The 16,209-nt window shown below is 43.7% G+C and overlaps 1 protein-coding gene across 3 annotated transcripts in view; it reads right to left on the bottom strand.

Moving 5' to 3' along the window:
* si:dkey-220o5.5 (actin filament-associated protein 1-like 2) overlaps positions 1-15,902 on the bottom strand; it is a 67,752-nt gene extending 51,850 nt beyond the window's left edge. For all 3 annotated transcript variants that reach the window (XM_067393992.1, XM_067393995.1, XM_067393994.1), the window contains exon 1: positions 15,686-15,902. In XM_067393992.1, the coding sequence (XP_067250093.1) occupies positions 15,686-15,701 (16 nt within the window). In that variant the 5' untranslated portion in view covers positions 15,702-15,902. The remainder of the gene's footprint in view (positions 1-15,685) is intronic.
* Between the last annotated feature and the right edge of the window lie 307 nt (positions 15,903-16,209).

Raw genomic sequence — 16,209 nt, 5'->3', positions numbered from 1 at the left:
GTCACACAACAGTGGCTGCATTTATATTCATGTAGGATCACTTCAGGATCCTTGTACAGATGTCATGTTCCATGAGGGGGTGAGACCATTTGATTCATTAGCAAAACTAATGCCCTGAGGTGCATGGGCGTCTTCAACATTTCGGAAATGCTTCAAACACCCACTTTGTGTGTTTGTGTTACTGAGGACACAGAGAGACATTTTGCATTCCTGGCCAAAATGCTTCAAAAGGGTGTATAACCTCTGGTCAACTGATTTGACCCCTTGTTGACAGTTGACCCTTTTGTCTGATACAATAGAAAGTCTGTCTGGAAAGAAAAATGAATGAAATCTTGAGCAGATGTCCATGGTAACATGCTAGCTCTCAGTGGGATCAAAAGCAATAGCAATCACAACCAAAGGTCGAGTTAACCAAAAATTTTCCGTAATTGACTAAATTTTTTTAACAGTGAAGGAAAAATCTGAAGACCGTCCGTCATTTTGGCAGATTACACTGAGGGTGATCTACAGTAACTTGTAGCTGTAATTCCCACCCCTGTGCAGTTGGTGGTGAGTGCTCTCCAGTGTGGCTGCAGAGTGGGGTTCAGTCCCCAGAACAAAATTAAAACTGCCACGAGAAGTTGCCTGTCCAAGGCAAAGACTCAAAATCTAATGACAATTGCCTCTGCATCACTCTCTTTTGATGAGATTAATTACGCACTGGTGGGAACCCTGTTTAAGTTGATGTTATAATAATAAAATTATAATACTAACATTATAATTACACAATTGTGATATACATTTTTTATTTCTTTGATGACAATAAAGTTCAAAATAACAGAATTTATTTGAAATAGAAATGTTTTACAATGACTTTACTGTCACTTTTGATAATTTAATGCATCCTTGCTGAATAAAATTATTAAATTTCTTAAAAACAAATTGTAATGACCCCAAAATAATAGTGTATATTGGAATACTAACTACTATTCTGAATATGTACACAGATCTGAAAAAAGGTGGAAAAAAGGTGTTGTTTGTGACTTTCTACCCCAAATCTCTTCTAAATGATACATTTAAGAAACGCTGTCCTCACATCATTACTATATCCTGTGCCTACAACATGATGGCCACCAAAGCTTTCAAGTGGCACTGTGTTTACCAAATGAGTAAATACAGGAAAAACACACAAATACACTCATACACACACATACATTTGGATCTAAATATGTTTACATGGCAGTTGATGCCACTATTGGGTGTAATCACATGATAGCCAAACAAGCAGATTCACAGAATGGTGTCTCAAACATATGCACACCTAAAATCATAATATCAGAGCAGCGTGTGATTGACAATCAACTTTGAACAAATTTGATCTTCACGAATCCAAGCTGTGAGCATTTATGTGAAAAATACAACCCCATAACTAATTTAAACTGTGTTTTGAGCAGGGAACAACTCCTAAGTAGACAAACAAATGAGACAAATGTGTAATGAATGAAATATGACAGATTAATCCATTCTGGAGTGAATGTTATGCAATTTATATTATGAAGAACAGAAAAAGAGAGATTGTGTGTGTGTTTTTGTGACATATCAGGACACAAATTTGTATAATGACATGGGTATTGTCACAGACACGCCAGGCTCCACCTCACCACAGTACCCACGCACCCAATCACCAGCTTATTAATCACCGCCACCTGCACCTCATTCACTCTGCAATCACCAGCACCACAAAGCCACCACTCTCACACACACTCACTGTCCGGTCTCGTTTGCACTACGCCATGTATATGCTTACCTTAAGGACTCCCCTTCAACATACTTACCTGCTCCAGCGATCTCCTTCATCTCCTTCGTCTCCTGGTCCCTTCGTGTGCTTACCCATCTGTGTGTGTGAGTGTCTCCAACGTCTCCCTCCATCTCAGCTCAACTCCTGGATCCACAAACCACACAAGGACAGTATTACTTTATATTCATCTCTCAAGAACCTGATAACAGCCATTACCACTCTGTGTTCCACATATTGTTCCAATAAACTCACCTGGATTGCTTTTATCTCTGCCTCCGTGTCTATATCATAACAGAAGACCGGACCCTAACAACTAACGGCATGATGACAAACGATCCATTCCAGGAACTCGTGGACGTGCTGCGTCGAGCACTCACACCACAGCCCTCAACATCGTCATCCCACAACACGGCTGTCTCCGCACCCACCAGCACCACTCCTTCACCTGCATTCACCGCCAGTCCCATGGCCAAACCGGCGCCCTACTCTGGATCGGCGGAGGAATACAGCGGATTTCTTCTCCAATGTGAGCTGGTCCTGGAGATGCAGCCGCACCTCTACACCACAGACACGGCTAAAATAGCGTTCATTATTTCACAACTGCAAGGGAAGGCTCTGCAATGGGCAGATTCGTTGTGGACCCAGAAAGGCCCAGTCGTCCAATCCTATTCGGCGTTCGTCTCCCACTTCCGGGAAGTATTCGGGAAACCTCTGACTGATTCCTCGACTGGTGAGAAACTTTATAATCTAAAGCAAAGAAACCTATCTGTTAACGAATATGCCTTGCAGTTTCGAACGCTAGCCGCCACCAGCGGATGGAACGAGCAAGCCCTCATCACCACGTTCCGTCAGGGGCTGGAACCCTCCGTGCGGCTGCATCTCGCTGCATACGAGGACTCCATGGGATTAGAACGCTTCATCCAACTCGCCATCCGCGTGGGGTCCCGTATGCAGTCGTGCATTCAAGAACACCAGGGCCAGTCATCCACCACTAACCTCCTCCGTCGGTCCGAACCCGTCAGCTCCCCAGAACCAGCCAACGAACCCATGCAAATTGATCACTCTCGTCTCACCCCTAACGAAAGACAAAGAAGGCTGGCCCTGAATCTCTGTCTCTATTGCGGAACAATGGGGCATAATCTCTCCACATGCCCAATCCGTCCTCCTCGACCCGTGGTGAGTGCAATATTTCCCTCCATTCAGAAAATGAAACCACTCACTACAACTGTAACTCTTACTGCTGCTAACATCTCTGTTCCAGTGGTGGCGCTCCTTGATTCAGGGTCAGCCGGAAACTTCATCTCAGGCACCCTCTGTAGACAACTCAACCTTAAGATCTCTCCTTCACCGACGAGCTATCAAATCCACTCCATCACGGGCAAACCCCTAAGCCGCAGACACATCCGTCACTGCGTGGGTCCACTACAACTCAGCATCGGTATCCTGCACACTGAACACATCCATTTGCTGGTTCTGGAGGAATCCACCGCTGACGTGGTTCTAGGGCGCCCGTGGCTGGAACAACACAACCCCAACATCTCCTGGCGCACGGGCGAAGTCCTGAAGTGGGGCGATCACTGCTTCCCAGACTGCTTCCCAGCGCTTCCTGTTCCAAAACCTCCACTCTCCAAGTCTCTTCTCGTGAATGCCACGTCCATCGAGAGCCCTGTTGAGAAGCGCTCGGTGGATGTTCCCCCTGACTACGCCCCCTTCAGCGACGTCTTCTGCCCGCAACGCGCCTCCAAGCTTCCTCCACACCGGCCATGGGACTGCGCCATCGATCTGCTGCCGGGTGAACCAGTGCCCAGGGGACGCATATACCCCCTGTCCATACCGGAGGAGAAGGCCATGGAGGAATACATCAAGGAGGCACTCGAACAAGGTTACATCCGCCCGTCTACTTCCCCTGCTGCTTCAAGCTTCTTCTTCGTGGCAAAGAAGGACGGAGGCTTGAGGCCATGCATCGATTACCGTGCACTCAACAAGATCACCATCAAGTTCCGATACCCACTTCCCCTCGTCCCAGCGGCCCTGGAACATCTCCGCGGTGCCACTGTGTTCACCAAGTTGGACCTCCGCAGCGCGTATAACCTCATCCGGATACGTGAGGGGGACGAGTGGAAGACCGCCTTCGTCACGCCCACTGGACACTACGAGTACCTCGTGATGCCGTATGGCCTGGTCAACGCCCTCCGTATTCCAGGATTTCATCCACGAGGTGCTCCGGGAGTTTCTCCATAAGTCCGTTCTGGTTTATATAGATGACATCCTCATCTACTCCCGGAGCTTGGCCGAACATCGCCACCACGTTGCGGAGGTCCTCCAGCGCTTACGGCAGTTCCATCTCTTCCTCAAGGCTGAAAAATGCTCATTCCACCAACCCTCCGTCCAGTTCCTGGGGTACGTGATTGATCACAGTGGCATCCGGATGGACGAGGGGAAGGTCTCCGCCATACAGTCCTGGCCCACTCCTACCACCATCAAAGAACTCCAAAGATTCCTAGGTTTCTCCAATTTCTATCGCCGGTTCATCAAAAACTACAGCACAATCGTCAGTCCACTCACCAACCTCCTCCGTCACCAGCCCAAGTCTCTGTCCTGGTCTCCATTAGCCACCGACGCCTTTGAGACCCTGAAGAAGGCCTTCACCACCGCTCCCCTCCTCGTCCACCCTAACCCGGACCTCCCGTTCATAGTAGAGGTGGACGCATCTACCACCGGAGTGGGAGCGGTCCTTTCACAGCAGCAGGGGACACCAAGTAGACTCCATCCATGCGCCTTCTTCTCCCGCAAGCTCAACCCGGCGGAGGTCAACTACGACATCGGTGACCGCGAACTCCTGGCCGTCAAGCTTGCCCTTGAGGAGTGGAGGCATTGGTTGGAGGGAGCTACTCACCCATTTCAAGTCCTCACTGATCACAAGAATCTCGAATATCTGAAGGCCGCAAAGAGACTCAATCCTCGCCAAGCTCGCTGGGCTATGTTCTTCTCTAGATTCAACTTCTCCATCTCCTACCGTCCTGGTTCAAAGAATACGAAGGCTGACGCCTTATCTCGCCTCTATGCTCCTGAGGAAAAGCCCGAAAAACCTGATACTATTCTGCCGGAGTCCATCTTCGTGAGCCCCATCCAGTGGTCCGAAGAAACCATTCCCTCCGCCAATGCCTCCACACGCACTCCGCCGGGTTGCCCACCGGGCTTGCAGTACATCACACGGACACGTCGCACTCCACTCCTGCACAACGTTCACTCTTCACTTGGCACTGGTCACCCGGGGGTCAAGGAGACCCTCTCGTTGCTCAAACAACGCTTCTGGTGGCCCAACATGGCCAACGACGTCAGGAGGTACGTGCAGGGCTGCAGGGAGTGTGCCATCTCCAAGAGCCCACGCCATCTTCCCACCGGCAAGCTCTTTCCTCTGCCCGTTCCTGAGAGACCCTGGTCACACCTGGGAGTGGACTTCGTCACCGATCTCCCCGAGTCTGACGGTCACACATGCATCCTGGTGGTGGTGGACCGCTTCTCAAAGTCCTGCCGTCTGATACCCCTGGAGGGTCTACCTACCGCCATGGCCACCGCAGAACTAATGTTTAATCATGTTTTTCGCTATTATGGATTACCTGAAGACATCGTCTCCGACAGAGGACCCCAGTTTGTCTCACACGTCTGGAAAGCCTTCTTCTCCCTCCTGGGTGTGACCGTCAGCCTATCGTCTGGATACCATCCTCAGTCGAACGGGCAGACGGAACGGAAGATCCAGGAGATCGGCCGCTTCCTGCGTACCTTCTGTCACGGCCACCAGAACTCCTGGAACCAGTACCTGGGTTGGGCCGAGTACGCACAAAACTCTCTCCGCCAAGCCTCAACGGGACTAACACCCTTCCAGTGCGTACTCGGCTACCAACCCCCGATGTTCCCCTGGGACGGGGAACCCTCCAACGTTCCGGCAGTCGACTACTGGTTCCGGGAGAGCGAGAGGGTGTGGGACTCAGCTCACCACCAGCTGCAGAGGGCCCTGCGCAGACGCAAGATGGCAGCCGACCTTCGACGCTCCGAGGCTCCTGTCTACCAGCCGGGGCAGAAGGTCTGGCTGTCCACCCGGGACATCAGGATGCGTCTGCCCTGCAAAAAGCTGAGTCCCCGCTTCATTGGCCCGTTCACCATCCTTCGGCAGATCAACCCCGTCACCTATCGTCTCCAACTCCCGGCACAGTATAGTAGAATCCATCCTACATTTCACGTGTCTCTACTTAAACCTCACCACCCTTCTGTTGTTCCCTCCACAGAGCCTGACGTGGCAGCCGCCGAGCCCCCCCTTCCACTTCTCCTAGAGGACGGCACAGCCTACGTGGTCCACGAGATCTTGGATTCCCGGCGCCGTGGTGGTAAACTCGAATACCTCGTGGACTGGGAGGACTATGGTCCCGAGGAACGCTCATGGATTCCCAGGAACGATATCCTTGATCCTCTTCTGTTACAGAACTTCCATACCAACCATCCAGACAGACCTGCCCCACGACCCAGGGGAAGACCACCACGACGTCGGGGTCCGCGGCCCTCAGGAGCGGGCCGTGGGAGGGGGGGTACTGTCACAGACACGCCAGGCTCCACCTCACCACAGTACCCACGCACCCAATCACCAGCTTATTAATCACCGCCACCTGCACCTCATTCACTCTGCAATCACCAGCACCACAAAGCCACCACTCTCACACACACTCACTGTCCGGTCTCGTTTGCACTACGCCATGTATATGCTTACCTTAAGGACTCCCCTTCAACATACTTACCTGCTCCAGCGATCTCCTTCATCTCCTTCGTCTCCTGGTCCCTTCGTGTGCTTACCCATCTGTGTGTGTGAGTGTCTCCAACGTCTCCCTCCATCTCAGCTCAACTCCTGGATCCACAAACCACACAAGGACAGTATTACTTTATATTCATCTCTCAAGAACCTGATAACAGCCATTACCACTCTGTGTTCCACATATTGTTCCAATAAACTCACCTGGATTGCTTTTATCTCTGCCTCCGTGTCTATATCATAACAGGTATGACATAGGTATTACAAGGAGAGGGTGATTTATGAGGACATTACCCCATGTCCCCATTTTTCAAAAGTCTTATAAATCATACAGAATGAGTTTTTTTGAGAAAGTAAAAATGTGTATAGTTTTCTGTAATGGGTAGGTTTAGGGGTAGGGGTAGTGTAGGGGGATAGAAAATACAGTTTGTACAGTATAAAAACCATTACACCTATAGAATGTCCCCAAAATTCACAAAAACAAACGTGTGTGTGTGTGTGTGTGTGTGTGTGTGTGTGTGTGTGTGTGTGTGTGTGTGTGTGTGTGTGTGTGTGTGTGTGTATGGTCCTGGTAAACCCTATGTTGTGGGGACCAATAAGTTTTTAGTTTTATTTTGGCCAATCTCTATTCCGGACTTACACACAAACTGCATTGCAATTATTTCCCAAAATGTAATTTGTGTGGAAATATTATGAAGTCAGTAAACAGGACATAGGCCAGAGATTGGACACGCCGAAGATGGATGCAAAGAGGAGAATGTCACTGTTGCGATGTGTGAAACATAGCAGGAAAAATATGAATATTGAATTGGTGTTAGGGGTTTATATGAATGTACCTCTTAAGGCAACTCTCTATCTACAGAAAAAAATGAATGAAAATTTTTTCCTCTTATCTATGTATAAGTTATGAGTGCAGCGATGCTATGTGTACAGCGGTAACCAAGGAAACACTATATGCTGCTGTTCCTTTCCAGAGTGAATCTGAATTTTCATTCATAAAAGAGCATTTGCTATGATGCGGGAATGTGAAAAAGTTAAAAACTTTTGGAAGGAGATATGTGCTATTTTATAAAATATGATTGAATGTCCTATACCAATGAACTTATTCCGACTCTGTATTATTGCTCAATGACGAGTCTCAGTTGAATTTCTCAAAGCGGCAAAAAATTGTCTGGCTGGCCGGTTTAACATCTGCGAAAAAACTGCTAGCACAACACTGGCATGTCCAATCCATAGGTGGATTGGTATGTGTTTTCATACTTTGGCGCTTTGGTGCAAATGAGCAGATTTCCCTAAAAGAGCAAGCACAGGTTTCTTTTTAAAGATGTCTTTCCATCCGTGTGTTTCTGGATGCTGTTGTTTCCTGTCCTCATCTGGCGGCTACGATCACTGTCTCAAATGTCTGGGCCACTAACATGGTGTTAGTGGATGGTTCATGTTCTTACTGCGAGAGCATATGACCATGTCGGCATTGCATTCGCGACTCTCTTTCTTCATGTAGGTAAGAGTTCCCTCTGAGCCACGAATCTGGTTAGCACTCTGGGAGACCTGATGGTTACAATGGGAGCACTTCCACCGGATCAGTCCCCACAGACCTCTCGCTCCTCTAGTATGGCGTGTGCTGTCGAGTTGCTGGATGATGGCACGGGTCCTTCTAGCTGGGGACCCAGCGTGTCATTCAGTGCTCCGTTTAAGGATCAGTTGTCAATAGCTGCATCAAAGAGTGGCCTCTGGAGAGGAAGATGAAGCTGAGCTTCCCCCCTCTAGGATGCTCGCTTATGCTGAATCCGATTCAAATTTGACACCTAATAGAGCCTATCCCTCCAGCCGAGATGAAGTCAGGGTTTTACAGCCCATACTTCATTGTATGCCATGCATTACGTAATCACGTTGGGAAGGTCACACATGACGTAGGCAGAAGTACCGGGGTATGGCGAAAAAATCCATCTTATTTTCTCCTCCAACTTCAAAATTAGACATTATTATTATAAAGGCCGTTTGACAGTCTGTGCACATTTGCTTTGTAGACACTGACTCGGTACTTCCACTTACATCACGCATGACATTTCCAATGTGATTACGTAATGCATGGCACATCGCAGAGCTAGTACAAGATTAGCATCTGTGGCAAAAAAAAAAAAAGTATATACATTTTTTTGTTGTTGAAAATGACAGGTCGTTTCGCTAGAGAAGACCCATATTCCTCAGCTGGGATCATGTAGAGCCCTTTGAATTTTGCTGTGTTTGTGGAGTGGGTGGTGGATAAAGGATCTCAATTCACCATCTGCCCCGCTTAGGAAGACATCACCAGCCCCATTTCAGACCCAGAGCCCAGCCAGCCACCTCCCATACCCTGCACGGAGCATATGCCAGAGCCCACCTAGACATAGAACCCGAGCCTGCCACAATGTCTGCTCCAGCAAGCATGAATGAGCCAATTGTGAGCATGAGCCCAATGCAGATTCTGACCAGATGCCCTCACCAAGTCTCCTGGATCCTGCCAAGCTCAAGGTCTCCTGTGTCTCTGCTGGTCCCTCCCAGCTCCAAGTCTCAGGTGTCTACAAAGTTCCGCCCAGCCTACCTCTCCCACCTCCTCCGCCTATAACAGCCAGTTCCTCTGCTCCACCTCTGCTGGTTCCCTTCAGTCCCTTGGCTCCTCCTCTGATGTTCTCCAGCTCCGCCTTGGCAAAAGGATCCCTTTGTTCTGCCTCCAGCCACCGAGCCCATCACTCCACCTCAGCCTGTCAACCAGTTGCCTCCATTTTGGCTCTTCCCTCCCTTGGATCCACCTGGAACCGTCGTCCTCATGGCTCCACCGGGCTCCCTCGTCCCTCCAGCGCCGTCGCTCTGCCTGCGCCACGGACTTCCATGCCTTCAGTTGCACTTTGTCCCTCCACCCCTTTGGCTACGTCAGGCTCTTCCTTCAGCCCGGCTTCATCTTGGTCCTCAGTCACCCTGGCTCCACCGTGGACGCTTGTCACTGTGGCTCCACCTCAGTCTCCTGATCCAATGGTGTTGCATGGTCTTATTGGCTCTGCAGCTCCACCTGGGTCTCCACTTCCATCGGCTCTATCTCAGTCTGTTGATTTGTGATTTAAGATTGTTCTTTTGGACATCCCTATTCGTCATGCACTTACTACAATCACTACACGTTACAGGTGGGGACTGTGGTGTTTTATATGGGGTGGGGGGGGGTTACATCTGCTTTATATATTCATGCTGAAATCTTGAACTATTGTAACTTCATACATAATATTTAAGCACTTTTATGACAGCAAAGCATCAGCTAGTGTGTGAAGTTGTTATGGCAACCAGATACATTGCATGCTGGATTATTACAAGGACTGCACTGAAATGGTAGATGGAAGGAAGGAAAATAATGATATGCTTAATTTGTACTTAATTTGTAATTTTAGGACATCAACAGACTTCAGCGTCAGGCTCAGCCATTTGTTTTTTTATTTTTTTACTCAGGCTAAGCAGAGACAGAAGCACCCAGATCTTTGAATATTAGCGCATTTAATGGACAGTGCAACTGGAATGGGATGCGCAATGTATAGTTGCCAAGTGACACCAACAGCACACTGTGCAGTCAAGTGGTGCTCACTGCAGAGCCAAATGAGTGGAGCTTGACCTACTTAAGGTTAAAGTTAGGGTGTGGTTGGACCTTAGGTACAGAGAGGGGGAGCTGGATGTCAAGCTCCGCCCATTAGTTTTGCAGTGAGCAGCCTCTCTGTACAGTATCATTGCAGCAATTTGAATCAGCCAACCACTGGGCGAGTCTGGAAATGTACATGTTGCTAAAGCGATCTTCTAAGTCAAGTATGGCAGCAACATTATTCAAGTAAAAATATTTCTTTGCACTCTGACTGTGATTTCTGCAATATAGAGATACATTTTTACAGCTAAGCAATCCTCATGATCATTAAACCTTTAAAATGTAGCATGTCATGGGAAAAGTATTAGAAAAGCAGCACATCCATTTCTATACATACCGTAAAGTCACTTATTTTAACTTCTGGGTAATTTTACATGTAATTTTATGTAATCTAAAAATTTCATGCAATTTGTGTGTTTATTTAAACATATTTAATCTAAATGTGTAAATGTAAAGCATTCTGTGTACTTCATCACTTCGATCAGATTGTGTACAGTCCAGAGTGTGCACACATACTTTTGCTGTTTATTTTTTATAAATCCTAATATGTGTGTGTTTTACAGATCAGGCCAGTCTGGTCACCGCAGATGTATTTTGTGTTACATGTATTACATTGTGTTACATTAAATTATGAAGAATGTTGGATTTGGATTTTTCTTGAGCCTTCCACACTATTTCAGTGGATTTAAAAAAAAAAATGGTGGGGACATGTCCCACCCGCAAATTACGCCTATGTGTGTGTGTTGGTGTGGGAGGTCACATTCTTGTTTTGACCGATAGTGACAGAACAGGGAACAGGAAAAAATCTTGTTGAAAAAAAGAAAAAAAAAACAGCATGACCAGGCTAAATGAGTTATATACATTATATATTTATGTATTTGTTCTAAAACAGCTTGAAATTGTGTTTAACTAAAAAAGCTAAAATCTTTTAAAAATCAAAGCATCTTCCTCATTAGTTTTCACTCGATACATCTAAATTGCTAATTAGCTTTTAATGCACCAACTGTATATGCACCAAAATAACAATAAGCAGTAAAATTTACCTACATACAATACTGTTCAAACTTTGGGGTCAATAAGATTTTGTTTGTTTGTTTTTTGGCTGTAATGGCTGCTGGAAATTCAGCTTTTCCATTACAGGAATAAATTACATTTTAAAATATATTAAACAGTTATTTTAAATTACAATAACAATTCTCATTAAAGCTGCAAACAGCATTTACCAGGGTTCAAGCACTTTAAGGCCTTTAAGCACATGAAAAGGTATTATATTTTATTCAGCAAGCATGTAAACACTTAAATCATAGATGGACAAGACCAATTACAGCCAATAGAGGCAATTTAATAAGAAAAAATATGTTTTTAAAAAGTTTTTTGACAGTTATTGCGCCACCTATTGCCTGATCTCCACCACTTTTTTTGGGTGTCTTCAGAGTGTGCCCATACATATGTGTGTTAATTTTGGTGAAAATATCTAATTTCCTTTTGAAGTTATAGATACTTATATATATGAGAGCATAAAAAATGACCCTAGAACGTCTTTTATTGGATTTTTTTGCCATTTCCTATCAAAATTTTGAGACTTGGGCTAAAACATTTAGTTAATCAACTTAGGTTTCGTGTTTCCAACGCTGGATTAGTCTCGGTCGGATTAACGGTTTCGAAGATATTCGCAAAAGTTTTTAAGCGCTAAATCACAACGTTGCACAAACCATAAGCCGAAACCTGGCAAGTCTGGTGTCCTTGGACTCGGCAAGGTTTCAGGAGTCTAAGCACGTGACTCCTGTGAAAATAAGTCGACCACACCCAAAATTATACACATTTTCATCCAAAAACATTAAAAACATATGTTTTTTAAAGATTTTTAACAGTTATAGCACCACCTATGGTCCAATCGCCATAAAAATTGGCATGCTTCTTTAGAGTCATATGCTGCATGTGCTCACCTATTTTTTGTGAAGTTCTGAGTTTTCGTTTAGGCTTTATAGGCTTTTGGGTATATTTAGCCACGCCCACTTTCTAAATGACTGTGTTATAGCGACCCTAGGGGGCGAAAAACCTAGGACTAGTTCGCATATAATTAATGAACGATTTGATTGACAGCATTGGTTCTTGAGGCAAAGTTGTTCAGAATGAGGAGATCTTTTTTTCAAGTTATAGCACCACGTAGTGTCCAATCGACGCATTTTTTTTTTATCGTGACCAAAGACTGAGCCCCTAAACATGTGTACCAAGTTTGGTGCAAATATCTAATTTCGTTCTCAAGTTATATTTTAGTAAATGTGGCTCCACTCTTATCTTGTTTTGGCGCCCCTTAGCGACCGTAATTCAAAATTTAGTTTTGCCTGTCTTGAGCCAAGGAATCCAATGATATAAGAAACTTGATTATAGGACAAAAAGTCTAGTTATAAGCAATTTTGGATGAGTCCGGGTATCTGAGTAACGAGCAAGACTACTACCATCTGACAAAGTTTCAAGTCTCTCGGCCTTACAGTTTGGGCTGCCCGATCAGTTTTAGGGAAGAAGAAAAATAATAATCTGAGCAAAAAATAATCTGAGCAATTACAATAGGGTTTTGTGCTTGAACCCCTAAATATGAAAGTTTTTACTGTATAAATAAATAAATATATATATTTTTAAATAAAAAAGCATAAAATACTTCTTTCAAAAACATTTTTAAAAAAAATCTTACCAAACACATACCTTTATTTTGTTTTACCTTGGAAACAGGGCTGTCAAACGATTAATCATGATTAATCGTATACAAAATAAAAATTTGAGTTTGCATAATATATGTGGGTGTACTGTGTGTAATTATTATGTATATATAAATACACACAAATTAATGTATATATTTAAGAGAAATATGTTATTTATGTACAAAATATTTTTATGTACAAAATATTTGTATTTATATATAACATAAATTATATAAAAATATAAATAAATACATATACTTGTAAATATTTCTCAAATATATACATGAATGTGTTTGTATTTATATATACATAATAATTACACACAGTACACCCACATATATTAGGCAAACTCAAACTTTTATTTTGTATGCGATTAATCGCGATTAAAGGTGCCCTAGAACTTTTTTTAAAAAGATGTAATATAAGTCTAAGGTGTCGCCTGAATGTGTCTGTGAAGTTTCAGCTCAAAATACCCCATAGATTTTTTTTAATTCATTTTTTTAACTGCCTATTTTTGGGGCATCATTATAAATGAGCCAATTCAGGGCTACTGTCCCTTTAATTCTCATGCTCCATGCCCACGGAGCTCGCGCTTGCCTTGAACAGTGCATAAACAAAGTTTACACAGCTAATATAACCCTCAAATGGATCTTTACAAAGTGTTCGTCATGCATGCGGCATGCATGCATCGGATTATGTGAGTATTGTAAACTGTTATATTGTTTACATTTGATTCTGAATGAGTTTGAGGCTGTGCTCCGTGGCTAACGGCTAATGCTACACTGTTGGACAGATTTATAAAGAATGAAGTTGTGTTTATGAATTATATAGACTGCAAGTGTTTAAAAATGAAAATGGCGACCGCTCTTGTCTCCGTAAATACAGTAAGAAACAATGGTAACTTTAACCATATTTAACAGTACATTAGCAACATGCTAACGAAACATTTAGACTGCCCTGAAACATTATGGCTGCCCTTGTCTAATGCCTTTCATAATGTTGGGAACATGGGCTGGCATATGCAAATATTGGGGGCGTACACCCCGACTGTTACATAACAGTCAGTGTTATGTTGAGATTCGCCTGTTCTTCATAGGTCTTTTAAACAAATGAGATTTATATAAGAAGGAGGAAACAATTGATTTTGAGACTCACTGTATGTCATTTCCATGTACTGAACTCTTGTTATTTGACTATGCCAAGATAAATTCAATTTTTCATTCTAGGGCACCTTTAATCGTTTGACAGCCCTACTTTGGAAATGACTACCTAGCCAGTTCCAAGTCAAAACAAAATAAAATGTTGTGACTTAATATTTTGTTATTGCAATTGTAACTTTATACCTCACAGTGTGCCATTTTCTTACATAAAATTGGAAAATTAATAACTGCAAGGATTCACTTCAACTTTCAGACCATTGACTGCAGTAAGTGACAGATCATATGACCTCCACTCCACTCACTGTCTTCACTCCAATTGGTAGTTGCTGCTCATTTCCATAAAGTTTAACTTTTCTCAACTTTGTCAAGTTATCAGATATAGCCACAATGCAAATGTCAACAGTTGGGTTCAGGTTGCTTCATCAGTGCAATTCACTGGGTGTGTGAATGCTCTTCAACCATTTGTTTTTAATAATTCACTGAAAAAGACTGAACTGATTCACTGAAATTATTTGAAATGATCAACTCCAACACCGTTCTTGTTGCTGAGACTTAAATCTGTCTTAAGCTCTCATACAACAAATATATTTAAATGAAAATTATTGCAAAGTTATTTAATTTTATATCAACAACATATATAATTTTTCAATATTTAGCACATTTTTTAAATATCTTCCAACTCCAGGCTAAACGGTAATATTATCCATAATGTCAGTTTTGTTTCCCAACAATTTTTTTGTTTTGTTTTCAGAAACAGAAAGGAGCACAGGAGGAGGTGGAGTAGCTCATTTGCTCCTGTCAGACTTCACACTATGCCGCCGCTGGTGAAATTAGCACTGCTCTCTGACCTTAACTTAAACAAACTGAGAAACTTGCTCCTCTCCTGAGATTTGTGGTGGAGTGGCTGATGGGGGAAGCTGTAGGACTATTAACTGACATTCCAGAACAATGATCAAATCTGCATGGCTACAACAACACTAACTGCAATTATGAGAAATCCACAATGAAAAATTCAACACCTGAGTTCTGAAAGAGCTACTGAGATATGTTCAGAAATGAATGATCTTTTACAGTGGTGGTGTAGTTTTGGTAGTGGAAAGGTTGTTTGAATCCCAGTGGGACTGATTCATCAAGACATTTAGGCACTTTAATTCACTATGTCACTTTATATAAAAGATTCAACTACAAAAAAAAAGGGAAAAAAAAAAGAAAAAAGAAAAAAAAGTTAATGATACTGGCCACAGACTTTTTCTGCAGGCTTTGGGAGACTAAATGAGACAAAACCGGCATAAGAGATCTTATATTAAAACTATTTAATATGATTACTAGGATTACTAACTAGTGGAAAGTAACTTACAAGGACAGTTAAGATTACAGTATCTTGCTCGATAGCTCAAAATGACAGTGCCAGTGCCAATGCCACTCCACGCCAGCTGACTCAAAAAAAAAGTTTTTTTTTTTTTTTTTTCATATGGAAAATACCTGTGTGGATGATATGTGGATGTGATGTTGCCTATATGAAGCTTTCACAGGAGCGCTGCACTCAGACTCTCATACAGACTACAGACTGATGTGACAACAGAGAAATACCTTTTTGCTTGTCCATCGCTGGAAATGATCAAAGCGTCCAAGTGAAATGTTCTCGGTCGCGTCCAGAGTTCATCGCTGTGTCTGTTCCTGGATGTGTAAACGAAGTTAAAGTAAATTTAAGTGCAATTTCGAAGTGAATCAAGGGAGACTTGCAGGTCAGGCGACAGTCAAACGAAGATAACAGCGAAACTGTCCAAACAAGCAGCTACATTGTCAACATCCACTCCACATCTCTGTATCACTGAACTCTCCGCCTCCAGCTGTGCTTCTGAAATCGGCCAATGTACAGCAGCTCAACAGCGCCACCCTCTTGAATTTAGACAATACCAATGAACAGTCAAGTATTTATCTATGTGAGGTAGTAAATGTTAATTTAATTTATAATAGGAAAATAATAAGAAAATCACTTTACAAATGAAAACATGGCGCAATTTACATGACCTTAATACTGGTGATTCAATAGGAGGAAGAAAAATTATATATCAATGCTTTTGTAAGAAACCTATGGTTCGCTCACAAAACTT

This window comes from Chanodichthys erythropterus, chromosome 9, assembly GCF_024489055.1.
Source record: "Chanodichthys erythropterus isolate Z2021 chromosome 9, ASM2448905v1, whole genome shotgun sequence".
NCBI classification, from domain to species: Eukaryota; Metazoa; Chordata; class Actinopteri; order Cypriniformes; family Xenocyprididae; genus Chanodichthys; species Chanodichthys erythropterus.
The sequence above is the reverse complement of the archived record's forward strand: the minus strand, read 5'-3'. Positions and strand labels throughout refer to the sequence as shown.